The sequence below is a fragment of the Ptiloglossa arizonensis genome, chromosome 8, assembly GCF_051014685.1.
Source record: "Ptiloglossa arizonensis isolate GNS036 chromosome 8, iyPtiAriz1_principal, whole genome shotgun sequence".
In the NCBI taxonomy this organism is placed as follows: Eukaryota; Metazoa; Arthropoda; class Insecta; order Hymenoptera; family Colletidae; genus Ptiloglossa; species Ptiloglossa arizonensis.
Window position 1 is genome coordinate 16,164,614 of NC_135055.1, and position 26,528 is coordinate 16,191,141.

Below are 26,528 nucleotides of genomic sequence, written 5' to 3' on the forward strand. Positions count from 1 at the left end.
CTCTTAGAAAATCGGTTCCTCGACGATAGAATCGTAATGCATCAACGAAATCCGTTTTAAGGTTCTAAAGCCTCCCTTATGAGAATGACCCACTTTTACCGGGCAGTGGACTTACGTAACACGTTTCGCGATCCTTTTGCTCGCGTAAAAGCGTGCTGGGTTCCATTAACGGCATCCGGTGAAGAAACGGCAGAACCCCCTTTGGGAACTTGTAGTAACCGTCGTGTCCGTATCAGTTCACGTGTCACAGCATGGGGGCCCGGGTAATCGCGTTCCTTGGAGCCCGACCGGGACAGAACGAGTTCTCCTTCCGATACATTAAACTCGTTGCAGTTGTCTCCGCGTTTTCGGTTGCTCGAGACGCTCGTGGATCGTCCCTCTCGACCGAATCGTTCGAGAAAAGTCTCCAACAGTACTTTCCTGGCAACGTTTTCGTTAATTCTTAACGCACCGTTTGTCCCATGAATCTACCTCGAGTAGACCGTTGAGGTCACCATAGAGGATGAACCATGCGTAACTTTCGTGCAACTTGAACGGAGAACCTTGAAATTAGAGTTCTTTGTAATTCAATTTCCTCTTCGAGGAAGAATTTTTTTCTTTTCTTTCTTTTTCTTTCCGGTTAGAGTAAATCGATTTACCTAGAAGTTAGGGGACTCGTCTAGTCGGTGACCGAGGTATCATCGAAGGTATCGTGAACGCTCCACGAACGAAATTATCGCCAATGGTTCGACGAAGTCTCTAATCGATGATCGTCGAACGATCTGCACGTTAACGCGTCGACGCAAAAAACTTGTCGAGAGAATTCGTTCCCGTGGACGAGATTACCCGGCCTCGTCGACCGTACGTTACGCGATTACACATCGAAGTGGCTTAAGGCAAAACGGATTAACGGGTACGGTGAACAGGTCGTGATATACAACCGATCAGTCGGTGGATTACGTAAACTGCGTCTGACAGGTCGAAAACCTTTTCTTAATGACGCGATCCACGTTGCCACGGGGAACGAGAGTAGAAAGTAGCTGTGGTAAATACCTCGTACGGCGGTGTGTCGACGTTACGAACCAAACGGACAAATCGTGTGAATTGGTTACGGTTTGTATATATGTATATGTATATATATATATATATATATATGTATATTCAAAATTGTACAACGGTGTAAAAATTAATACGAAAAAGTGAACGAAAACGTGGAATGTACATCTTTAGACTTTAACGGGGGCACCTTTCGCTGTTCCCAATCGAGGCATCGTCTTGTCCGCTCGCGAACGATGGTATCCTCGACCCTAAATTCCTAAACGTAAAGTGGTTCTCGTTAATACGATACAAATGCTCCGTTCACTCGGAAATACCGCGGTAATACCTACCTGAATTTTCAGTGCTTAACCTCGGCTACCAATCTGGACCAATACATGGCGTATTCCTTCAAAATGGTGCCACTGAAAGCAGAGAAACAACGAATCAGTGGGATGATCGTTTTCATCGTTGTTACAATTCCGTCCGTGATGTTCTCACGAACTTGTAACGATAAGTATGATAATTTTCAGTTTCATCGGAGGATGTCTCGCGTTGCGCGTAATGGTAATGCGAGGCTCGTTTGCTGTTGCTCTGTTTCGCTCACTCTAAGGTAATCCACGTCCAATGTAAGTTGACTCGTGAAACAGGGGGATTTAATAGATCTTTCATTCATTATTTGGCTTTGTATTTCTACCCATTATTGTAGATTTCAATTTAAAATAAATTTCTTGGATTGTTTGGGTATGTATTTCTACCTATTACTATAGATTTCAATTTGGAATAAATCTCTTAGATTATTTGGATATGTATTTCTACTTATTACTATAAATTTCATTTTGGAATAAATTTCTTAGATTATTTGGGTATATATTTTTGCCTATTACTATATCTCTAAATTTAAATTAAATTTCCTGAATTATTTAAGTATATATTTCTACCTATTACTATATCTCTAAATTTAAATTAAATTTCTTACATTATTTAGGTATATATTTCTATCGTTATAAATCTAAACTCAGACTAAATTTCTTCCATTACTTAGGTATTTATTTTTACCCATTGTCCCTTTCCGAATTTTCGAGAGACGCCATCGATAAGCGTTCGCAAAGATTTACAAGTTTTTCCACCGGCACGAGGAAACACTCGCACGAGAATTTTCGTTTTAATTATTTTCGGTGGATCGAAGTTGCGGCCACATTCCCCCGCTATTTCTCGCAAACAGTGTGCAATCGTTGTCGTCGAAGACCCGACGAGTAATTTTCAGAGGTATTACGAAACGCGCGACACAGATACAGGATAAAAAAGAAATTCAAAGGCACGTTCGGAACGACCTTTCGCCGACCGTAGAAAAAGTTCCACGTCCATCGCGATTCAGCGCGGTATTTCGAGCCTAGGAACGAGACCGCTGCAGGAGCAATTCAGCCGGTACCTTTCAGCTCGATATGTGAACTTTCTGACCTATAATGTTCTCTGGAAATTCGTTGGCTTATTAGCAAGCCTCCCGTGTACGCGTTCATTCGCGTGCAATCGCGCGTCGGTAGCAATTATTTTCCACTGACCAACGCTGTACAATTAGTCTTGTTGCGTTCATTCCTATCGAAGTGGAAATCCTTCGTTCTTATCGGCAACGACGAACAGTCAAGCCCAACAGCTGTGGCTACAATATTAGCGGTCGAAAAAACAAAAAAAAGAAAAAGAACAATGCAAGTATGCAATGGGCACAATTTTCTCGGTCGAATTGAAAACGAAGAATCATCATTTCAGTTTACCGGCGACCTGATGTCTGAATTTGGATTCGGTACTCAGTGGCGCGAAATGGGGTGATTCTACGTAGAAAAATAAGTCGAAAAACGTGAAATGGAATTTTGTTACACTCTCAGTTTCTTATAGTATATTTTTGCTCGTAAATACGACGGTAGAGTTAACGAAACATTTTCTTATATCATATTTAGTGGAACGAGCACATTCTGATGTTAAACTTCATTTGTTGAAATAGAAACCAAGAGAATTGACCGTTTGTTTATATATTTAAGAATCTTGTATATTCGTGACAGTTGTATCACAGCAAATATTTCCACAATACTATATTGTGTGCTGATGTCTATGGGCAAATTCGTTAAATCGTCCACGTGTCTCGAACAAGTTTCGAGGTCGGTGTTCTCGAACAAGTTTCGAGGTCGGTGTTTTCGAACATGGAGCCTCGTACAAAAAATTCTCTAGTATGTTTTCGATTTACTTTTAAACACGCAATCACCTTCTCCAGATTTTTGAAAGCTTTCCGTCGGAGGTTCTAAAGTATTTCACGAGTTACCATATTCGGATCGAAACCTGTTGGTCAGCTCAAGGCCACTTGTCACCCAAGACTTTTACTTTTAGTCGTCGTCGATGGATCTATCGGTTCGACGTACACTGAGATCGTGTTTTCTCGTAGATATTCAACGCGAGACCGAGCGGAAACCGATATGTGTGGTAGGGGTGACAAATCACGGTGACCTTGAGGGTCCAGTTGATTTTTCCCCGACTATACTATCTCGCGAGTGTTACATACACTTAACCTGATATACGAAGAGCTGGTGGTTGAGATGAAACACAATGGCCTGTCGCCAGACACTCCGTAGTTCTGTATGAACGTGCGCGAGGGAACAAGGGAGGTCATGACCTGGACGAGTGGTTTTTGAATAAAATCGAGATAAAAATAAAGGGTGCGGACAGGTAGAAAAAAAACAATTCTAAGAATATTAATTTCTGAGGATCAGCCGAGAGTGGAAAATTTTCTAAAAAGAATTTTTCCAAGGTTGTCCACTTTGACTTTTCTATCGATTCTTATTTTCGAATTTGCAGGGATTTTCAGAGAGTTAAAAAAAAAAACCAATCAAAATAATAGTAATGATAATAAATCGAGACATACAGAGATATATTTCGACATTTAGAGTTTGCAAGTGTGGCGAATTACATCCTCAAAGTGAATCTCCACCACGAGTATGTTCAATGCAATCTCAATCTGAGATAATTTAAGCGTGATTGTGCCATTCGATTTCTCGAGTCTTCTTTTATCAATTCGGAGGATTTCAAAACTGGAGGAGAGTCACTTTTATTTTGATCATCCCTCGTTTTGAAGCCCCATTGAAGTTTGAGGACCCGTGTGTTAAAATATCCTCGCGAAACAATAAAAATTTCCTCTATCCAAGGAAACCGAAACACGAGTGATCGAAATATTTAACGAACGCCTCGAACCAAGCTTGTTTAGCTACGAATTTTTTTCTTCATTTTCTATTACGACAAACGAAGTAACAATATCGAACTCAGGGGGTGGATGTATTTCGTCCTAGAACGAGTTGCGAAGCGTTTGGTCAAACACTGTTTTACGAGGACAGAGAATTTTAGTGGACGGTTACTCAGTTCTAAATCGAGCGCAGCAAAGACAAACTTTATTTACACACTGTCCACACGTGGCACAGGATGTCATTACTTAGAGGGTGCGGCTGGTAATTGCTGTTCGAGCTCGAGCTTGTCTTTAATTATCCCTTTTCATTCTACGGGTAAGAACGTGGGTGCGATAAAAATCTGCGGTATTTTGTAAGAGATCGGGCGCGTTGGTGATTAAAACGTAACGAAATGCATTATGCATTCGTAGAAATATTTCCTGCACAATGTGGCAGAACGTGTCACTGACATTTCAGTGTATCGCATGATGTAACGATACGATATGCATTCACATGCAAATTGTTGACGCGATTTCGCAATTTTCAGGATTGTAAACAAACGGAGCACGGATATTCAGTCTCGGATAAGAAATGTTTGGTTATGAAAGTTTGCGCCTGCGAATTATAACAGTCGTTACAAAAATGTTCACTTTCGTAATCGATCGGAGTGAGAAAGACAGTGTTTACGTACACTGTTACACGTGCACGGTTACTTTGTGTACATCCCTGCCGGGTAAAAATTAATTCGATCGTTCCGTTCAAAGTTTGCGCGAGTGAAAGCAAATTCGGCCAATGTTTGTTATTTATTTACGAGAATTGATCCTTTTTTTATCCAGAGAGGAAGAATAGTAATATGGAACATACGTGGGAAAATAGAGGAGCGAAAGAAACAAATTGCACTCGTGTGAAAGAGTAGCATAATATGGAAAATAGAAAAAAACAAAGACAAGAGAAAGAAATTACACTCCCGTGAAATAGTAACATAATGTGGAAAATAGATAGAAAAGACAAAGACAGAAGAAACAAATTACATTCACGTGAAATAGTAACAATATAGATAGAAGAATAGATAGAAAAAAAGAAAGACAGAAGAAACAAATTACATTCGCGTGAAATAGTAACATAATGTGGAAAATAGATAGAAAAAACAAAGACAGAAGAAAGAAATTACATTCGCGTGAAATAGTAACATAATATGGAAAATAGATAGAAAATCAAAGACAAAAAAAAGAGATTACACTCGCGTGAAATAGTAACATAATGTGGAAAATATTATACATAAAAAAGGCAAATAAAAAAGAAACAAATTGCAGTGACGTGAGATATGGTAACATAACGTAATACGGAAAAATACGTAAAGAGGAGAAACGTAGGTATTAAAAATGTATTCGTTGTAACGGTGAGTACGTTTTACTTACTCTAAGGTAAAGGAAGCAAATTGCACTCACGTGAAATAGACGCGACCGCGTAAGTTCGGTGGTGCATTCCAAATAAGTGTCGCGAACAGTTTCGAATCTGGATCAGCGTGTGTCACGGCACTGCATTCTGGATGGGTGGTCGTGTTCTCCGTTTGGGCCCAGGAACCGATCCAACTATCCGTATCGGGGTCACGTGCCTGAAGGAAGAATCCCTTGAACCTCGCGCCGCTGATTGTTACTGAAAAGAACGAAGAAAAGAAAAAAAGAAAGAAAAAAAAAGAGGGTAGTTCGTTAACTGAGGAAAACTCGATTCCGGGAAAAATCTTGACGCGATTGACCGCCGGATAATACAACGCGAATGAACTTCTCTTTATTGGAAAAGTTACAGTATCGGACAACACGCGAGGATACGTATTATTGTTTACCACGATACATTCTCCAATTCCGTGTCAACGATGTTGATAGAAACTTCCATAAACGTGGAGAGAGAATTTTATGGTACCTAAGATAGCAGGGAATTTCGACAACGTCGTTAAACGATTGTTTACAGCGTGGGTGTCTGAAAATATTTGTCCAAAAGACTTTATTTCGTTGGTTATAATCTAATTCGAATATATATGATTACACTGAAGCAATAGTTGAAACACAAGTATACGTATGTATAAGAGGGAACGTAAGTTATGGTACAAATGGGGCCAGGTGAATTCTATGACTGAAAGATAGAAATAAAAAAGAAGAAAATTGCGTTGGAGGCTTCGTAAATAAAATCGACTGGCAAATAATCAATTTTATTGATTTCACAACAGACCTGTCGGTTCGAGTACGAGTCTACAATAGTGATATTCCGATGGTAAATAATCCTTGGTATTGTACATTGGTGTTCGATCAGATGTACGAATTCTCCACTGATTTCCAAGTGCATTTTTCTCGAGAAGCAAGCATTCGATGCAATTTTCTCTTTCTATATATTTTCGTCTTATTTTTAGCCGTAGAATCTCCCCGACTCCATTTTTATAATAGAGAACGACCCTTATCTCGCAGCCGAGTGAATGTTTTGGTAATTAGATTTCTGCTTTGAACAAATTGTTCGCAAAAGAGACCTTGAGACGTTTGTTTCGACCAGTGTTCGTCGAATTCCTCCTCGCCCAATTCCAATCAATTCTATCGTCGATTATACCGAGACATTGGAAAACAATACGTCATAGATCAATCGTTAAATGACTAGAACAAGGGTCGTTGCTCTTCACAGTGGATTCTCACTCGAACGAACTACCCTTGCTATTCTTGGCCCCTCTCCCCTTTTTTCCAGACCGAGGGACAATTTATTTTGAACCCCTGCCCGAGCTAGTTGACCTCGTTTTCCATTTTAATTCAAATATTTAACGAACTTTCGTGTTCCCTCATAATTTGCCTTGAACCTTGAACGAATCTTCCATCCGAGCTATCTCGTTTCTTATTTACGTACCTCGGAGTATTTAATCGAGCATCTTGTTTCCTTTCCTACAATTTGTCTCGAAACTCTTCTCAAATCGTATCTCATTTTTCATTGCTCGAGATGCTTTTTATCATTCGAGATCGGTCAACTTTTGAAAGTAACCAACCGTTCACGAATAATAATTTCTCGAGTAACGAGCAGGACTTCATTTCGAATCGATTTTTCGACTTTATTGATTACAACTTTTTAAAGAGTCGAAGATCGTCTTAATTTTCCCGCAACTTCGTCTCCGGTTTTCGAGTAACTTTCTTCACGAAGTTTATAATCGATGACTTTTAATACAGTTTCGATCGTGTTCTCGTACATAACGGTGAGAGGAAGACGCAAAACAATCTCGAACTCTGGGGTAATTCAGTAACTTGAACAACTTCATTTATTTATTATCAAACGCGATCGCTCGGAGTTCTTCGGGATCAAGTTTGTTGAACCAGTGTCACGGTCTTCTAATTCTACATTTTTGTATTTTTCTTTCGTTCCATCGTATACTTTCTGTTTTCTTTTTTTTTTTTTTGTACTTAATTTCTATCGATATTCGAAGTATCGATTACCGATCTACAAATACAAATTTACAAACGCGTCTCCTATTATTTAATATCTATTTACTGAGAACAGAAAGACAAATTTAATCTTCGTAAAATGAAAAAACAATTTTCAGAAATGACAAAATTTCGCAGAGTTGTTGCTTGTGGAAGATTATCAACAAATAAACCTCGAAAGAAAACTCTATCGAGTAGTTGTTAATTTCTTTCTAATTTAACTTTCATTTGAAAACGATGTTCGTAGATTCAATGATCGATTAAAAAAAAAACCCGCTAAACCCGACAGTGAGTAAATTAGTCCTTAAAAATTATTTAAAAATTCTCTCGCGAAATTGTCGTCAATGCTCGTCGTATATCTGTTTCTCTTTTCTCGTCGTAATTTTCGATCGATCCGCGATATTACAGTCAATGTACAAAGGCGTCATCCTACAAAGAACACAATGAGCATGATCAAAAAAGCACACGAGCATACCTCGATCCGTACTTATCCGTGCACCGAGGTACGAAATTTTTAATTCACCTCGATTTGCAAAATACCGATCCAACCGTACCGTACGACGTCAGAGAGAGAAACAATAATTTACAATCCTCGAAACAAACTAAAAGAACTCTCCTTATTACCTCCTGACTTCTTCGTACCGTGAAATCGTGAATCTCGATGAAAACTATAAATTTCGAGCGTACTTACAAATGTCTCTCCTCGCTCGTATGGAGTTAACTTAATTCTAATAATTTCTCGCGGCAAAGATTCTTCGACGTGATTTCTCGAGTATTACAATCGCGTGATCCGATCGGTTACTGATGTAAAAAATAAAAAATAAAAAATAAAAGGGAACAAATCGCTTGCGTAAAAGTTACGCGACGCGGCGCGTTGCGTCGAGCGAATTGCGAAATTCGTTTTCAATTCGAATTTCGTTACGCGCGCGCGAAACGTTGCTCGTAAACGTAAAAGGAACGAGACCGCACTCGTGGCACGGGAACACGTCCGGATAGATACGAATACACGAGGTAGCTCCACGCAAACGAACCGAGCGCGAGCTCGTAGTAACAAGCCTCGACGGGTAACAACGAATTCTGCCCACGTGATTCCGTGGACCAGAGATCGTCGCTACCTGGACAGAGGATCTACGCAGAAACGAATTCTTTCCGTCGGCGAATCCGACGAGGGCTATTATTCCAACGATTGAACATGCAGAACCGCAGAATGCTCCCGATTGTTAACGTTCAGACGCGAGGTTCCGTATGCCACGGTGTCCGCGTTGATTGGATCGATTGTTCCACGCCGACCTCGAACGCGACGTTCTTTTTCGGCCCGATCATGCTCGCGTCACACTGCTAATTTCGGAACAAAGTACAGAGGGCACTTCGACGACCGTGACGTACTTAACCTCTGCCGTGACACGCGTGGGTCTCCTCGGACCCCGGGAGAACGTTTCGATTGCTCGAATATCTCAAGAAGTAATTCTTTGAACTGTTTTTTCGTCTCGTCGATTCGATTTTACGGTTCGAAATCTCTTCTATTTGTAACGTTGCGAAAGGGAAAAATTATCGAGCAATTGTTCGACTTATTGTATGCTTAACTTTGGCCAAACACGCGTGGGTCTTCTCGGACCCGGAGAAACTGTTTTTATCGTTCAATTATACAGCTCTCCTTAGAAATGAACAAAAGTACGAGAAAGTAATATCGAATACTTGTTCGAAGTATTTGTGCGAGCCAGGTCGAGTTATGGGTCTGTTTGGACCCACGCGTGGTCTCTTCCTTCGGGAGACACATATTGAAAAGTAATTATAAATTCCCCTCTAAATCTTTCAAACACTTTTGTAAAAGAATTACGAAAATTTGTCCCGCTCGTTCGTGTTCTTTCATAATTGTAGAAAGAAACGAGAAGCAACGGAAAATCGTGTTCGGCGTCGTAGAAAAGTAATTATTTTTGTTTACAACGAGAACATACACCCCCTCCCCCACTCTGATAGAATTTTTAAAATTTTCTCCCTTCGGTGTTTTTCTCTAAAAACACCAATATTAACCAATATTTTCGAAGCTCCGATTATACGGACAGAAGATTGAATTTGACGTTGTGGAAATGTAATTATTAATTCGAAATGTAAATATTTTTGCTCGAGAGATCTTTTTTGATCAAAAGATTGTGCCCTCCCTTTCCTCCCTCCCCCTATAAAAGTATCACAAAAATGTTCTCACCCTCCGGTACTAATCGTAAAAGCATCGATATTTACAAAGTCCCAAAGTACAAATTATACCAACAGAAAATTGTATTCGACACACTAGAAAAGTAATTATTCTTTTATTTGTAAATACGGTATAAATGTTCACAATGTATACGAATTAAAAAATGTTTCCAGCCTATTTGAAATTTCTGGTCGCAACCCACTGATCTCGAACGATACGCGTACGTGTACGAAAGTGCAATAGAGTGCAACAGAGTCGAACATTTTGAACGTCGAAGAGGGTGTTAGACGAAACAACGAAGACTTTATTGCGCAATGAAGTGTATTAATTGTGCGAATTAAGACACATATCGTTGAACGTACCAGTTATTTGAGAGCCAGGACCGTACTCGGACGACGAAGCCGTGAACTTATAGGGGCTCGATTCTAGGGGTTGTGACCTTGCTTGGCCGTGATTCGGCTCGTTAGCTCGACCTGGTTTTACGCAAGTGTCCACCGGTGCTCCATCAGGGAAACTATACGCGAGAAATGCCGAAGAAGCGACGACTAGGGTGCTAATCGCTATGTTTCTCATAGTCAACCTCATTCCTCCGCAAGTGCCACTCCTGCCCCTCGTGACCTTTTGTTCGATATTAAGAATTGATTTCGAGAGCTTAAATGAAAAGAAATCGATGCGTTTGAATTCGTGTGTCCCGCTACGTTAACGTGTACGCGAAAGCTTGAAAAATTTACGAACACTCGTGACAAAGATAAAAACGATCAAACGTTCGGTATTGTGACCGACAAGAATCGGTCGATTGCATCAGAAAAATCGACACGATCGAATATACACGTCGAAAATATTGATTTGTTAGGTGTCTTCGATTTGTTCGTCAGAATTAGTCTCGGATGAACGAATTCTACGTGAACGCGTTTAAAAAATTTAGCCACTTTCGACAATGATTTAATCCTAGTTCGATCGATGCTTGTTGAAAAGCACTTACTGTAATTAAACGAAACTTAATAACGGAAACACGAAATTGGTAACTATCGTCCAAGAACCAGAACGGCCCGAAAGAAACTGCGCCGGCCGATCTCCTGAAAGCAAGTCAAACGTGGTGAGATCCCACCATGGGATCATAAAAGGCAGGTCCAATTCACTTTTGTTAATTGTCACTTTCACCTCGATCCCTTCGTCGATGTTATAACCGACTGCTCACCGTGTTTCGATCGTTGCTAATCCTACCGAATCTCTACGGTTCCTTTCCTCCGGATAATTCAATTAATTCGATGAATCGCGAATTTGTTAAATTATAATTTTCCACCAGAGAATTCGCGAAAGTAGGATTTCACGTGCGCAATGGCGCGGTGTACAATCGCTTGAAAATGTTTTACACATCGTACAGCATTATTATCTTCGAGCAGTATTGATTAAAAATATAATAATAATGAAACATCGAAGGTATGCAAAAATCGAATGGTTACGTCGAGCGTAAATTTGATGTTTATTAGATCATTTCATGAAACACAGAAATGGGTACGTATCACGCATTCCACTTTTGCACAGAAGTATGGTGGGTTCCCTTGGTCACTGTTACTTTTCACAGTATTATTGATTTTCTACGAGCTTTCAGAGCAACGCAATATAAAATGTAGAAATATTCACGGATGATTTCTTTAAAATAAAAACGCGCGGAACGTAATTTTCATCGAGTCATTTATTCATTAATTACAAACTTTTGATAAACAGATACATAATAGACGGTATTACGATATAGCCATTTGCCGAATCAATGATTTATTCGTTACATTTGAAAAAGAATAGAGAAAAATATAATTATATAAATCATTAGGTATTTTGTTATACGAGTAAAAAAATGCAGTACCGTTCGATAGTTAATTACCACAAGCTTCATTTACTATGATCGAAATTACACACATTACTGTATATTAAACACAATAATTCTCTTGATACAAATCTAGTACATAAAGATACGAAGCTTTTACGTGTTAAATACATTCAAAGTACTTACATTACTGTAAGGTTATATAAAAAAGAATGTGAAAGAACTTCCATGATCTCATTTTGTGCTAATTTTCTTTCTTATGAAATCAATCTTTTCTTATTCATGCAATAAATATATTAACTGGCGATTCGAATAGTTCGAATCTTCTTTGCGAGTCAAACTTATTTAATATTAGACCATTGGAACATATTAAGACACTCATCCATCATTGATACTTACATATAAAACACTAGACAAAAATATCATCGTTCGTTCAACGAATTATCTATACGTTAAAATTCTACATAGAGAGAAGAAATATTTTAATCTGATTTCGTTAAGGAGGAAGTGTAAGCCTCATTTTCGATTACTTCGATCGCGCAAGGACGTGGGAACCAACCTCGTTTTCGTATTTCCTTATCGTTTTCCCCATCCTGTTTCTTTTCTCCGAATAACCAATATCTATGAAAGAATTTTGTATTACCATTAATTATTTCACTGATACTTTTCTATAAATGAAGAATACTCTAATTAAATTAGCATTTTTGTCCTTTGAAATATAATGAAGTGATTATCAATTTGAAAAACTTGTGTAACTCACTTTTTCCATCGTGTTACGATTACTATATCTCCAAATTTGAGTTTAATACGGGGTTCATCTGTACAAGGAGGATGACAAAATACACCCCAACCATTTCTTAATGGCAACCGCGATCCAGATGCTTCTTCTATAATTCTGTAAGTTTTAGCTCTCTTCCGTTTATCTTTCTTTTGAGCTAATTGTTCTCGCTGAAATATTGTAGAGATGGCCATACTTTAAATTTTATTATCAAAATGCTTAAATAACATATCTATTTATATATCAATTGATAAACATTTACAGTCAACGTATATTGATCACAGCCTTCGATTACAGGCCAATTAATTCCATCTCCTACTGGAGAACAATCCCACGTAAGAACTTGTTGAACATTGAAACGCCAACCTTTTGAATATGGATAAACAAATGTGTCCTTGGTTCCAAATCTTCGATAGTTAGCTTTTTCTGAAATCCATGCTTCAATTTCCGTTCGATTTTTAATTATAGCTACCAGCTGTGAAAAATACACAAATAGTTTGTGCAACTATATGAATATAAATTTTGTAATAATAATAAGTCTTCACCTGGAAATAAAGTAATGCCCCAACTGCAAGAACAACGCCAATTGACAAACCAATACTGAAGATTACTAATATTAGAACAAATACAGAAGGTGATGGAAATGATAACGGTTTTAAAGATAATACAGTCATAACCCATGAGACTAATGTAAAAGTCGAAACACAGCATCCACCAACCGCGCTTGCCAGAAATGCTGTAAAATGTCCATGATTGAAATGTCCTACACAATTATTTATCCATGGACAATGATGGTCCATCTTCATCACACAACGACCACCTAAAAATTAGAAAATAATCAATAAACTATATAAAATATTGGTACTAACTGATTATACAAAATCTCACACTTTCTGCAATGATGAGATCTTGGTGCTTTATAGCCCTTGCATACAGAACAATATTGTAAAAATTGAATATCTGTTGCCTTTTCCTGAAAAGACAAACATTTTTTTGACACTAATTTTTTGTAGAAATGTTTTGTATTTCTTTTAAGTGTTAAACATATATTGTAATACCGGCATCCATTTTAACGGAAGGAATCCTGGCTCTTCATAAATAGAGCTGATGAAATGGAAGAGAGTAGATCCACTGAGACAAAAGAAAAGCATAAAATTAATTGCTCCAAATAAACTCTCTTGCGGTGCCCACCATTGTCTACTACAATGTATTGTCATCAAAGTGATTAGTTTTATAATTCCTAAAAAAATATTATGAAGTACACAATATTAATAAAAGCAAATTTAATTTAAATAAAACAATGTAAGTAACATATGTACTTATATAGTACATTTATATATAAAATACCGTAGTTACATAAAACAAAAACTTTAAAGAACTGTTTAAATTTCGCGCAATTCTGTTGCAACATGTACGAAACAAAATGAAAGCAGTTATCTGTCAAATTCAACCTATGATATATTTACGTGCAATTTTCTTCTTTGTATAGTGATGAAACATAATGAAGGCATTAACATCTTACTTCAAATATTATCACTTCTAAGTTTTCAAATTAGTAGAAGCGTTAGTTTATTCACAGTGCAATAAAAAGCGAATCTGAACTGATATCTTCAATTCACCTACCAAGAGCAGTAAGCGGACCCCAATTCCATATTTTCTTTAAAGGATTAACACACATGCCGTCACCATGAAACTATCATAAAATACCCGTTAAATTCTAGAGAACAGGTATCTGATACGTCTGCTGCGAACAAACAATTCTTGTTATCGTTTATTAAATCTGTAGAAGTGTATTTCTCTCGGCAACACATTCCGTTACAAACACAACACGTTCCGTTATATCTCAATGTTGGCATCAATGTCGAGTATTCTTCAAAATTGACAGTTTCTTCGTTGCAATCAAAGAGAAACGCTTTGTGCAAAATAATCGTGTATTCCGTATGTTCATCAAAAACTCTAAAAAATTTGGAATATATATCGTTATGTTTTAATTTCATTTCAAAGTAGTTAGTATTAAAATTATTAATTCGTAAACAACTCGAACTTGGAATATGAGATTTCGATACCACCTGCAATATTTTTCTCCTAACCCTAACGTTTGAATATGATGACTAAAGATTTAAACTTGAAATTACTTTGGTACGTAAAAATAAAAATAAATTCGGTTAAACCATGATAACCGAAATGGTATCAAAATTGAAATTAATGCCATGGTTTTCCTAACAATGTACATATGTATGTATTATATAAAGAAAAAGTTATCAGTTTTAGACTATAGAGAATGTGAATAGTACTGGATAATTTTTTTTTAAACACGAAGATTAGAAGTTACGAAGATTAAGTGAAACATCCGAATCCGATCTAATACAACTGAATGTAGTAGACCATAAAACTATTCTTTCTTTTCCTTCATTACATACACGTATAATCTTTATTGTTGTGATTTGAGAGGAATATTCTCTTTAAATCCTATCTCCTTTGTAGCAAGCTTTTATTTGCAAAAGCAAAACGCTAAGCTAAATATTGTTACTTAAACTTTGTAACATAATTTAATGATCACATCATTAATTATTAAATATATAACATTTCATTTTGAATATACTTGTTATGCGTCATTTAAATCAAATAGTATCAGTTTTGGTCGCTAGATTGCGCTACCAAATTTCATATAGCGACTCAATTTCGAAAATTTTGTTTTTCTAACAAAACAGGATAGTATCATTCCAACAAGTTGAATCACAGATAAGGTATATAACATTTATGAATCATGAGTTTTAAATGACATACTTATATCCATGTGAAATTCTAATACCTATTATGTACAGCATTACGATTTATTTTTAAACTTTGTTGGTTATATTACATATGCTATTAAAATGAAAATGGGTCCTGGGATCCCAAAAAAAGCTGTATTCAGTCTCCTCTGAGCTGGATTTGCGGTTAAATCAGTAACAACATAAATTATATGAGTTGATAGTGTTACAAGGCTCTCCCAAGGAACTATTTAAAAAGTGTTCAATTGATTTGATTCATATAAATATGGAAGAATTTCATGTATGTATATTTGTTATTAAATAACGAACGTAGAGACTTATAAACTCAATAGAATATTTTTATACAAAATTATCGTAAATATGGAACAAAGTTTAATTAGCCCACTTTTTTCAGCCTAATTGTCAACAAAAGCGTTTTGAACCACCTGTTCCTAAATCACGTTTACCCTTAAGAAAATATACATCTGAAGGGAATGATTTTCATTCTTACCAAAATTCCGACAGTTCATTTATAAAAGATAATTTAGATAAAATTAAGCAACAAAATCAAAAATATTTCAAGAATACTAACAATGATATAATATATTCTGATGATGACAATGACTATGAGGACGATGATACTAATTTATTAAATGATTCATATCACAGTGCTATGTTAGAATCTTCTTCATCTAATTTATATAATTCTTTTGATCGATCACACTTGCAAAAACAAAGTTTTCGAAGTCCAAATACAAGTTACACTCTTAATACCCATAGTAATTCATCTTTGTCACATGAAAAAGTGCGGAAACAACCTCAATCAGCTGTATTTAAAAATTTGTTTTTATTTATTATATTTATTAGTGTAAGTGTATTTATAATCTTAAATTATAACAAAACAATACTAAAGACAATTATAAAAACAACTGAAATAGAAGAAAATAAAATAAATAAGTTAGATTTAGATGTAGTAGATAAAATACTTGATGAAAAGATGAAGATAATTCAAACACAATTTTATAATCAAAAACCAGGCATTTGGAATGATATATCATCTGGAATATATGATGTAGCTATGTATCATAAGAAACCTTTAGTTATTATTTTGTTTGGAATTGAAACAGATACTTTGAATTGCTTAGCACAATTAGTTGGAGAATTAAGTAGTATTATTGTAGGTACTAATAATTATTTAACTTTAATACCACAAGATTTTCCAAATGATATTGGACAAACTATTTATAATTTAAAAATACAAATTTTACAAAAACGGGTATTAGTAAGTATTTTATTCAATTTCTTGAACATTCCTAGAACTGCAATATATAATTTAAACCATTAGTTATCTATGCAAAAAAACTGTATTTCTTTTACATATTTTAGATAGTTCGTGACTTATTGAACATCAATACAGAGGCAATAAAAGCATTTCATAACTTTTGTGATAGAGAAAATCCATTAATTAGACATGCTATTTATATAATAACAGTGACTGTTAATGAATACAAACCAATGCAAAGGGAACTAGAATTCATTGAAGGACAAATGATGAAAAGATTATCAGGTAAAATAGAGAAAGATATTTTAATTTCTCTGATAACCCGTCTGACAGATGGAATTGTTGTGCCAGTATTACCAGAATCATCTGTAACTTTTAATAATAAAAACTGTTCTTTCTTTAAATATCATGAACAATAAAACTTTAACATATATACAGAGTGATTGTAGTAGATTATGGTAATAACTTAATAAATAAATATTTATGAACTAAGATTCACAATTCCTTCATTGTAGAATATATTTTTGTATTAAGTGTTAAATAAACGTAAATGCTTATGTATTAATATTCAACTTTATTTCGTTTCGTCAAATGACAATACAGAAAATCAACATCTTTAGATAAAGATTTCCGATGGTGATTTGGCGGTTCCTACAAATTTTCGAAAAATATAACAACAAGATCGATGCCTCTGACATGATTTCAGTTACGCTCTTAAATGACATGTTTGTTCAGCTTTAAAAGAACATGCAATGAATAGGTTCACTTCGTACACGTCACATCGTATTGTACGTCGATCTGCAGTCCACGTATCGTTATTGTGTCCTAAATTGCCAATTTACAATGCGTCTCTACCGAATTGTATCGCGAACGGAATCGCATAGAGAAAGAAAAAAATCTTCTATTTTATATATCGGAGATAAATTTAAAACTGTACATAAAGCTTACATTTCACGTCTTCCAAAACTATTAAGCTTTTAAAGAACTTCATTTTACAGTTGAATATACTTGAATGAATTACAAAATTATTGTAATCATTGTTCTATCAAACTTCGATAACTTTCGTAAAAGATATATTCGCATATACATTCGAGGAAGATCAAGCAAATCGATTAATATATCCGTATAAATGAGTATTGACATAATTTATTTAATAATAAGGTTTCAAAATACTTTTATCACATTTTATTTAAGAATAGCGTGCACAACATAAAATGACAAATTTTTTCCAATATGCTTATATCCTATTGGTAAGCATTTTATAAATTGGCAACAAGTATTTGTAAGTACCCACCTTGCTAAAGTATCGTTATTAGCAAAGTGGTCGCTCACGTTCTTATATTACAGTCCTTCTCTGTCGTGATAATTCAAGTCAGTAACTAAAGTAGTTAATATATATTTATATTATCTTGTATAATATAGCATGGTACCGTCAAACCTAAATAATAAATACATTTTATACAGTCACAGACCTTTTATACAGAATGTCCAAAATTTAATGTGCTGTACAACCACAATTCAATCGATCCTTATCATACACGTATTCGCGTCGATTCTGCTCGCATACCAAAACGAAAACGCATTTCCAAAATATTTATCGTTGTGATCTCGCGGAAGCATGATCTCGGAACAAAATACTGAAACAGATTGAAAATTTGTCTATTTGAACTTTGTAAGCACGATTGGAAATGTAAACATTAGATATTTCACAATTTCTTATTTTAACAAGAATGCAGAAACGCATTGAAATTGCATAATTAATTTAGTCCATTGCAGTTAATAGAATATTCTGGCAATGCATCTACGCGGATATCAGATAAAATATTAGAAGTAGTAAACAAACAAAAAAATAAAGTAGAAAGTAATCACGCTAATTCGACGTAAATGTTGTTTCGTTTTTTAAGGGCACTCTGTATAGAATAGCCTTAAAATTACAAGATACGTATTTACAGTAAAAAAGTTTAATTGGTCATGTTCCTACCTAGTGTAGTAAGGAGGTGAGTACCGCGTTGCGTAATGTTGTCCGTGTTGGCTACGCAGTCGCGTACTTCAGTCATTAGTGTCTTGCCAGTTGTACAAGTTTTTTGTAATTCTGAGTCAGTCATACGTCGTACGAGGTATAGGTCTGCCTCGATAGTAAACCATCTTGATCATTGTTTCCGTACTTATCTGTTTCTACTTAAGCGCTAAGATATTTATTTTGTTAATTTCAATAAACTGAACATTTCATATTAAATACGTTTATGTATGAGTTTTGAAAAGTGAGCCTATCCAAATTGTTACAATCTCGGGTGAGAACACTGTTACAATTTGGCATAGGCTCACAGAGAAGCGCATTGTGGTAAACTTAGAACGATGCGTATGATGTAGCTAAAAGTAATAAGAGAAAACAATTTAAAATAACTGCATACAAACATTTTACTCATTTTCATAATAGAGCAAAAAACTGATTATTTTGAGATGTTACTAATATTTTTTTGATAAAAACGAATTCAAAGTATATATATAAATATACCACTCTTTGCAGCTGATCGATTCTTCAATTTCACAGATTGTCCTGTCACGAGAAATAGTCGTAAACTTAACGAACGAAACAAGATCGAATTCGGAGATATATTCGGAGTTTCAATTAAGATTAATTCATTAAAAGTCATAGTTGTGAACCGGTAGTTGGGATGAATCGGGCACATCGAAATGAAAGTGATGTCCTTGCGAATCGATGGCGGGTACGATTCGTGAATCCTCTTCTTCAGAACTGAAGTATCGTTCAATTATATCGAAGGCCTTCTGGTAAATTTCTACATTTTGATGAGATTGCAAAAATTCTATTTTGTTTAGGCCTGAAACAAAATAATACAGTTTAAAGTAGAATTTTTGCACCAACAAAATTTATAAAAAATTTTTTTTCGTAACTGTATATTTACCGAAACATTCCTCGATCAATACCGCGAACTGATTAATTCCATTCTGTGCGGCATCTTGTTCTCCAAGGCGCAAAATATTTTCTAAACCATTTAGTGCAACGTGAACGACCTTAGAATCCATGACTGTCAGTAAAAAGCATAACGGTGGAATGCAATCTTGTGCAACAAGGTAACGAATTTGATCAGGTGTACCACCGCTAGTTGCATTAGTGATTGCCCATGCTGCTTCTCTTCTAGTTTTGAATTCGGCTTTTCCCAAAATATCGATTAGGACAGGGAATATTTGGGCATCAATAACAGCCTAATAAGGAACACAAGTGCATACACTTCTTTAATAATGTGAAACATTGTTACTTACTGCTTTCTGTGAATAGTATATACAAAACCTGAATTTGTTGAGGATTTCCTGCCGTAATGTTGGAGATTGTCCAGCAAACCTCTTTACAAACAGGCTCTCGGGGCGAGTTTAAAAGATGCAATAGACAAGGTAATGCAGAACAGTTAAGAATGATTTGCGTTTGTACATCATCGCCTGTCACTACATTTCCCACGGCTCGAAGAGCTGCACTTATTACATTGTTTTGCTGATGCCTGAGAATATAATTTTTCATAATTATTACTATATAGTAAAATAATTTTACATTACGTGTCACTGACAAATTAAAATCAAATTCTTACATGAGTAATTCTACGAGACGTCTGCATACACCTGCATCTATAACTGTCTGAATCTTGTCATTCGGTCCATCGCTCAGATAAGAAAGAGCCCAGCAAGCATCGGAAAGAACATCGCTGTCGGTGTGATTGAGAAGATGAGCCAAAACCGGTAAACATGGTGTGACTTTTTCAAAAGCTGGTGGTGGATTCTTTCCTCGACAGAGATTTGATAATGCCCATACCGCGTTGCGCACCATTGATAAACGCGTTGCCTTGGAAAGAAGTCTGAAACAAGATTATTGTTTTTTACAATATTATTTAGACCAAAATATTATTTATATAATAAAATTTGTTTATATTTAATATGCAAAAGATTCAACAAAAACTTACTGTAGGAGAGGAGTGAGAATCCCATTGTCTAATACATGGTCTCTACATTCAGGACTATCTCCTGCAATATTGCCCAATGCCCAAACAGCTTGTTCTTGTACATCTTCGTATTGAGAACTAAGTAATGATATGAAAATGGGCACAGCCCCTGCATCTATCACTTTATGCGTCTGTTGAGATGTTCCACTTGCTATATTCGTTAAAGCCCATGCAGCTTCAAACTAGAATCATCAAGTATAATTATGTTGACTACTTTCATTTGTATAAAAGTTTATTATGTGCTTTAGAAATGTTCTACAATTTACAAACCTGTAGAGTGCAGTTTGAATCATCTTGTAAGAATTCAACAAATTTAGGTACAATTCCTGTTTGTACAACTTCATCTATTGGCGGGTTTGGCTCCCTGGATAGCATTTTTCTAAACTTTTGAATAGCTGCCAGTTGACTTTCTGTAGTAGGGCTATATAATGCTTGCACCATTTCAGCTGTTGGAGCTTGCTGTAAAATAAAAAAATAAAAGAGATTTTTAATGATAGCTTGATTATTATAAATAAATATTGTTAAACTTTGTTCAGCTTAATTTGCACATTTTCAGGTGATATTGTTTGTTACTCCTAACTTATAACCATAAAAATTTACTAATTGTGGTATAGGAAGTGAAGTTGTACGGGCACATTCATCTGTTGCAACATTCTCTTCATCAGCAACAATGTTAGGAACATTGCGTCTTTTTGATAACTGTTGTTCTCGTTTTTGTTTTCTTAATTGAACACCTTCCTCCTCCCTGCGTCGTCTCAATTCCTGTGAGTCTAGACCCACATTTTTGTAACGGTATTTGTGAGTAGTAGCAGTTGACATCTGAGAACATGAATAATTTAAGTTTTACGGTAACAAAACTTACACAATCAAATTATTATTGTAATTCTTATTATAAACTTTTATTGTTGCATATTCAATGAAAACATATTAAAACAATTGCTTTTAATAATGTTCCTTAAAATACACCTAACATATGTATTAAAAAAAACACATACATTATGTAACACTCATGGCTCCTTTGCACAAATAATATTATTTGTTATTAACATGAAGGATCATATATACAATATTAACACATCTATTACTAAAAAAACATTGATTAGTGTAAAGATAATTATGACCCTTGTCAATTTTAGAGTATAACAAAGAATAAAGTTAGATGTAATTTATTGTTAATCCTTTTATAGAAGTAACTTAAAAAAAAAAAAGAAGTAATTCTTTATATTCTATAATAATAATTGCTCTACTCAATTTACTAATAATAAATTCAATGAATTTATGTATGTTCTTATGTATTAAAACATATGTATGAATATAATTTCATCAAAATACATGTAATATTTTGGTTTATAATTACATTCAACTTCATCTTTGTTAAAGTTAATACTGTTTTAGTAAAAAAAAAAATTATTGTAGTATACAATGCTAGCAATACATACATGGTTTGATAAATGAAACAACTAAATGCAAGGCAAAAATAACAATTATATCAAGGAACACAAATGCACTTAGTCGAACACTTTTTATAATCATAAGACAATATTGAGTGAAAACGTGTAAGTTGTTCCGAAGTTAGTACTGGAATTCTCGATGGGGCTTAGGAATACCTTGAAACTGCTTGACAATGGGCTATTGAGGGTTAGGTATTAATCAGCGACGATGTCGAGGGTGGGGTGTATCCTCGAAGATACTAGATCCGGAGTAAGGTGCGAGAAAGACCGCAGGGTCGAACAATCCTAAGTATCTGTCTACGAGACGGTTATACTCTGTATAATAGATTGGCTAGATTAGACATTTTGGCGTAGACGGAGACAGAAAAACTGACATTCGCCTGGAATCGTCTCGATCTTTTATGCGCGTCGCGATCGTATGATTCCCGAGACGGTCGTACGAAACAAGGTAATCGAGCTCGTACTTACGGCTGTGAAAGGAGTTCGTTCGTTAAATGTAAGATTTCATAAGAATATCGAGTAAGCACCGCCACACTTTTCACCTCCTCAAACTACGACGACCGATCGGAAAACCTTGGTCTGTACTCCAACGCGCAAGGAATCACGGGTCGCGAAACGCTGATAGGTCCGTTCGAACAGCCATATTTATCAACTTTTCCAATTTCACTCGGTTGATTTTGACGTATCCGAAAAACATTCACAAATTGCCTCAAGTAGACAACTTCTGAAAGTTTACTTAAATTCTAAAATAGATAAAATTTATGAGAAAGGTTCGTAATTCGTCAAAAGTAGCGAAATTTATTCACATACAATTTTCATGCGCGTTCAAGAAACATTAATTTACTGCTTACTCAGATCCTGATTGGTTGAAACGCGATTCGAGTACCACTGCTGAAAAAACTTGCGAACAAGGTAACGTGTGGATGCTTTTGCGAACACTTATGTAGGCGTCGAACGATGCGTAAAACGTAGTGACCCGAAGGTCCAAAGTGCCCTTGCGAATTTGAAAGGTATAGGATGATCGCTGTACACATATGAAAAAATTAATGAAACGGGTGAGACGAGTCTACAAATAGTATATTAATTTACTGTATCGTTGAGTCATGTAGAATTTTAGCGTAACGAACGTAGATTTGAAGATATATTAGTATTCGAAATATGTATTCTCACTTCGTCGAATTTATTACAAGGTTTCTAAAGTTCTTTAGAAGTATAAATTTCTATATTCATAATTTGTTTTCAAGTACTAATCACATGATTTATACAAAAATACGTGTACATATTAATTAAAATATACATTAATTGTTAAAACTATTAATCATCAAATGGTAACTTTTTAAAATAATCATGCTAGCCGATAACTTAATTTTCCTTTAATAAACTTTATTATATTCAAGTCGTTAGTAATTAGTAGTACAAATTCTGATGCGTAGTTGTGCTAAACAAGGTATCTGCTTAGCATACGTACATCTATAATAATTACTACCACATTTATGCTAATTTCGATATTGATAACAATTTTTCCAAGCAAACTTGTTGGCCGTTAAGTATAATTTTCATAATAAATATGAATGCCCCTGATACATGGCAAACTAAAAATTGTACTTTTCACACCAATAATTTTCTTATAAACACACCTGGTACTTTATAAAATACAAAAACTATGGGATTTCGAAATGAAAACGAATGTTATAAGTATACAGAAAGAGGGAGAGGTAGTTCTCGTTAAGGAATAAACGTAAAATGTAATTCCTATTAAAATTTCAAATCGTCGATTTTTAATTCCTCAGGACTTTCCAATAAGAAATAATTACTGCTACGGTTTGTTTTTAAGCAAAGTATAATATTCCATGTTTAACATTCAGTGGTGGGAAGGGGGTCGAGTTTCGATTTAGTTTATATAAAGCGAAAGGAGAGTTGTACTTTAAGCAATCAAATCTAGGGTGATTATCGAGTTTCCTTGTGCTCTGATAAAGTACCTGTCTAGAGTTCAAGTAAGGAAACGAAGGCCTGATGACCCTAAAGGTGTGACGATTATTGGTTCCCTTTGAGCACGGATTCCACTCACCTGTCCGCCTATTTGGCTTTTAAATTCCGTTATCGTGCCTGTAGAAACAGATCTCAATTGTCACCGCATGTTTTTCTCTATTTTGGGAATTGTTTTAATGCACAATGAAAAATAAACGGGTATGCGGTCAGAAATGTGTTTAATTAAAAAAATGAAGAAGTTTCTTTTACATATATTATATATTATATAAAAAGGAAATGTTCGACAAAAATCGATCGAACTCGATGTGTACTGGAGAAAATGTAATTCGTAAGTTTTTCGTGTACTAGTATATCAGGTAGCCATACACCGACATCTTTTTCGCGTGGAAAGAAAGCTGGTTAATGTTGTACAAAAAGATTTTTATTGTTTGATAAAAATGATAACGGTGAGGGTTAAGCCGACAACAAGGGGCGGTAGTTGCTCGAAGGACACGCGTAAGGTTAGAGAAGCTATCGGGCGTGAATAATGCATGACGTCGTCCGTTCTTTGGTTCGTAGGTTCCGGTCGGCTGGATGGATTGATAAAGATTAAAGGTAAAGGGAGGTGGCAGTATCCAGGGGTGTCTTGGAGTTAGGCGACAGAAGTCAGCTAGCGAAACGAATCGGCTGCACACATGCGGAGGGGGATGATGTCACATAGACGTTCTCCCCAAGCGTAAATACATACAGATATACGTCGAACCGATGAATCCAGGTTAGGTACAATGACGTAAGCAGAAGGATCTTCGTCGAGACCCTATCGAGTCTGTCGTTCCTTCTCTGTGCAAAAACTCGAATTTTCGTGTCCTTTTTCCCTGTCTCGATAGACATTCACGTCCCACTTCGTGGACTTTCGCAGTCAATGGCTTTGCATCTGGGGAAAAGAGATTTGTCTTTCTCTCGGTTACACGAACGGAGTTCGTGGCTGAGTTTTGTCTCGAACACGTACTTCTTTGCACGGGAGAACTCTTTGATTAAAATCAACCCATGATGTTCAATCCTGAGCGCTGAACATCGAGTGTATTCTCTTTTTCTTTTTTTTATTGAATTTACGTTAAAGTTGTCGTTCCGTAGAAGTAAACTCGTAATAAGGAGAGTATACGAGTTGAAATTTGTTTGATATAATACACGTGGCTTCTTATCGGTTTATTACTCAAAAAATAAGATAGATACGTAGGTTGGTAACACTCCAGTAAGTAATTAATAATTAGTGTGATTACCAAATACTTGATAGATTACTCCTTGCAGTTTGTCTAGAATGGATGTAGCAGACTTAACATTTATAACAATTGTTGACAAGCATCGTTGATAAGCATATGTACTTCACATGTGTTGAAGGTAATCTCTCTGTGTAATGATGAGCAGATACAGTTCCTCTCTGAACTGAAGCACTGAACTCGTTCTAATAACTGCGTGTTATTATTGATAAAATAAATATTGTATATACGTACTCTAAGAGTATAATTCTCAGATTCGATCGAACACGATAAATGAATAAACGCGCATTTTTGAAATTCAAGCTTGTCGGAGCGAATTCATCCGTGTCACCAATTATCTCGTCCAGCGTCTTGGGCGTGGGCCTTCAATTAGACAATTAGGAGTTAAATCGAGTGGAATTTCCAGCACTGAACCCGCATGTTCGTTAAGAATGATTCCTGCTCACCTATGTAGGGATCGTTAAGGTAAACGAAAGCCGAGCGAAGCGTTAGGTTTGATCAGTTTACCACTTTATGTACCCACATATTCCGAACTACGAAATTGTAAGTCACTAGAAAAACCCGCTGCAGAATTTAGTGATTCGTGATGAAATCAATTTCATTGACCCTGGCAATAGTTAGTTCCCCGCTAGAGCTTTTGTGCATCCGTTTTCATGCGAATTGACGAATTCAATTGACACCAAATTTCGTGGTGTTTAACACCTTTTTGGCACTTGTTAATATGATGAAGGAAGGAGGAGGAAGGAAGAGCGTTTCATCCCGAGTCTGCTATTTGTTTCCTTCAAACACCATGGAGTACTTAAGTTGGTATCCCAGTGAAAGTATCTATGTTGGTCTATTTTGAAGTCTCGATGCGACGCGTAATGTATGCTTCCAGGATTGGGTTTGTTGCAGTCAATACAGCTTCCAACTGGAATCAGCACGTATATTTGTTTTGTTTACTTTTTATTGCATAAAAGTTCATTATATACTTTAGGAATGTTTTATAATTTTCAGACCTGTAGAATCCTATTTGTACCTTCTTTTAAGAACTCACAAAATTCTTATTGAATTCAAGTACAATTTTTGTTAGTACAGCTATTCATCTACTGGCAGCCTGCATAGTATTTTTTTAAATTTTCAAGTAACTGCCAGTTGACTGTTTATATTAGGACGATGTAATGTTAGTATCATTTCAGTTGTTAGAGCTTGCTGTAAAATAAAACAATTAAAGAAATTTTTAATATTATCTTAGTAAAATATGAGTAAATATTGTTAGACTTTCAAATTAACTTGCATTATTTTGGAGCATATTTGATATTTCAAATTCAAAATAATAAGAATT

General features: G+C 35.7%; 5 protein-coding genes and 1 long non-coding RNA gene across 19 annotated transcripts in view; 2 read left to right on the forward strand and 4 right to left on the reverse strand.

Annotated features, from left to right (window-relative positions):
• Positions 1-1,173: 1,173 nt before the first annotated feature.
• LOC143149947 (putative ferric-chelate reductase 1) lies at positions 1,174-10,456 on the reverse strand. The gene is made up of 4 exons (XM_076317843.1): positions 10,223-10,456; positions 5,669-5,876; positions 1,368-1,439; positions 1,174-1,294 (listed from the first exon to the last, which is right to left on the reverse strand). Exons 1-3 carry the CDS (start codon positions 10,443-10,445, stop codon positions 1,376-1,378), a joined length of 495 nt encoding a protein of 164 aa, XP_076173958.1. The 5' UTR covers positions 10,446-10,456; the 3' UTR covers positions 1,174-1,294; positions 1,368-1,375.
• A 1,105-nt stretch (positions 10,457-11,561) lies between these two features.
• LOC143149945 (palmitoyltransferase ZDHHC6) lies at positions 11,562-14,345 on the reverse strand. Of its 5 annotated transcripts, XM_076317837.1 has the most exons (8): positions 14,087-14,305; positions 13,655-13,703; positions 13,522-13,594; positions 13,352-13,436; positions 13,009-13,283; positions 12,726-12,938; positions 12,446-12,633; positions 11,563-12,306 (listed from the first exon to the last, which is right to left on the reverse strand). In XM_076317837.1, the coding sequence occupies exons 1-8, from the start codon at positions 14,139-14,141 to the stop codon at positions 12,168-12,170; spliced, it is 1,077 nt and encodes a 358-aa protein (XP_076173952.1). In that variant the 5' UTR covers positions 14,142-14,305; the 3' UTR covers positions 11,563-12,167. The 5 variants fall into 5 exon arrangements, with proteins under 5 accessions (XP_076173950.1, XP_076173952.1, XP_076173951.1 ...); XM_076317835.1 differs by lacking the exon at positions 13,655-13,703 and having other exon boundaries at positions 11,562-12,306; positions 14,171-14,345; XM_076317836.1 differs by having other exon boundaries at positions 11,564-12,306; positions 13,522-13,703.
• Torip (Torsin interacting protein) lies at positions 13,943-16,990 on the forward strand. Of its 2 annotated transcripts, none has more exons than XM_076317841.1 (4): positions 13,943-15,210; positions 15,289-15,517; positions 15,632-16,498; positions 16,603-16,990. In XM_076317841.1, exons 2-4 carry the CDS (start codon positions 15,503-15,505, stop codon positions 16,915-16,917), a joined length of 1,197 nt encoding a protein of 398 aa, XP_076173956.1. In that variant the 5' UTR covers positions 13,943-15,210; positions 15,289-15,502; the 3' UTR covers positions 16,918-16,990. The 2 variants fall into 2 exon arrangements, with proteins under 2 accessions (XP_076173956.1, XP_076173957.1); XM_076317842.1 differs by having other exon boundaries at positions 15,371-15,517.
• A 678-nt stretch (positions 16,991-17,668) lies between these two features.
• Positions 17,669-22,584, reverse strand: Kap-alpha1 (karyopherin alpha1). 3 transcript variants are annotated; one of them, XR_012992907.1, is made up of 10 exons: positions 22,428-22,584; positions 22,116-22,274; positions 21,109-21,327; positions 20,779-20,967; positions 20,470-20,690; positions 20,101-20,364; positions 19,809-20,013; positions 19,423-19,723; positions 18,480-19,338; positions 17,669-18,135 (listed from the first exon to the last, which is right to left on the reverse strand). XR_012992907.1 is itself a non-coding variant. In XM_076317833.1 (9 exons), the coding sequence occupies exons 3-9, from the start codon at positions 21,325-21,327 to the stop codon at positions 19,142-19,144; spliced, it is 1,596 nt and encodes a 531-aa protein (XP_076173948.1). In that variant the 5' UTR covers positions 22,116-22,274; positions 22,428-22,584; the 3' UTR covers positions 17,669-19,141. The 3 variants fall into 3 exon arrangements, 2 of the variants coding, with proteins under 2 accessions (XP_076173948.1, XP_076173949.1); XM_076317833.1 differs by having other exon boundaries at positions 17,669-19,338; XM_076317834.1 differs by lacking the exon at positions 22,116-22,274 and having other exon boundaries at positions 17,669-19,338.
• A 348-nt stretch (positions 22,585-22,932) lies between these two features.
• Positions 22,933-26,373, forward strand: LOC143149898 (uncharacterized). 2 transcript variants are annotated; one of them, XR_012992902.1, is made up of 3 exons: positions 22,933-22,969; positions 24,507-26,007; positions 26,082-26,373. It is a non-coding gene; the product is annotated as an uncharacterized LOC143149898 (long non-coding RNA). The 2 variants fall into 2 exon arrangements; XR_012992901.1 differs by having other exon boundaries at positions 22,937-23,014.
• Positions 23,364-26,528, reverse strand: part of LOC143149897 (uncharacterized) — a 40,743-nt gene continuing 37,578 nt past the window's right edge. For 3 of the 6 annotated variants that reach the window (XR_012992899.1, XR_012992900.1, XM_076317693.1), the window contains exons 5-6: positions 25,651-26,114; positions 23,365-25,567 (exon numbers count right to left, since the gene is read on the reverse strand). Coding sequence is in view for 1 of the 6 variants with exons in the window: in XM_076317699.1 (XP_076173814.1) it covers positions 26,324-26,395 (72 nt within the window). In the remaining 5 variants the exon portion in view is untranslated. Of the gene's footprint in view, positions 25,568-25,650; positions 26,115-26,202; positions 26,396-26,528 lie in introns of all 6 variants that reach the window. The other 3 variants (XM_076317695.1, XM_076317699.1, XM_076317694.1) reach the window with 3 other exon arrangements.

Bases quoted from the DNA above. Each gene is read 5' to 3' on its own strand.
- LOC143149947 (XM_076317843.1), bottom strand. From the start codon at position 10,445: ATGAGGTTGACTATGAGAAACATAGCGATTAGCACCCTAGTCGTCGCT. The intron at 5,877-10,222 runs GTACGTTCAACG...CGTTCTTTTCAG, and splicing joins TCCTGGCTCTCAAATAACTG to TAACAATCAGCGGCGCGAGG. The intron at 1,440-5,668 runs GTGAGTGCAATT...CTCTGCTTTCAG, and splicing joins CGCGGTCGCGTCTATTTCAC to TGGCACCATTTTGAAGGAAT.
- LOC143149945 (XM_076317836.1), bottom strand. From the start codon at position 14,141: ATGTGTGTTAATCCTTTAAAGAAAATATGGAATTGGGGTCCGCTTACT. The intron at 13,437-13,521 runs GTATTACAATAT...TTGTCTTTTCAG, and splicing joins TTCCGTTAAAATGGATGCCG to GAAAAGGCAACAGATATTCA. The intron at 12,939-13,008 runs GTGAAGACTTAT...TATTTTTCACAG, and splicing joins GGGCATTACTTTATTTCCAG to CTGGTAGCTATAATTAAAAA.
- Torip (XM_076317841.1), top strand. The intron at 16,499-16,602 runs GTAAGTATTTTA...TACATATTTTAG, and splicing joins TTTTACAAAAACGGGTATTA to ATAGTTCGTGACTTATTGAA.
- Kap-alpha1 (XM_076317834.1), bottom strand. From the start codon at position 21,327: ATGTCAACTGCTACTACTCACAAATACCGTTACAAAAATGTGGGTCTA. The intron at 20,365-20,469 runs GTAAGTTTTTGT...ATCTTGTTTCAG, and splicing joins ATTCTCACTCCTCTCCTACA to ACTTCTTTCCAAGGCAACGC. The intron at 19,724-19,808 runs GTTTTGTATATA...GTTCCTTATTAG, and splicing joins GAAATCCTCAACAAATTCAG to GCTGTTATTGATGCCCAAAT.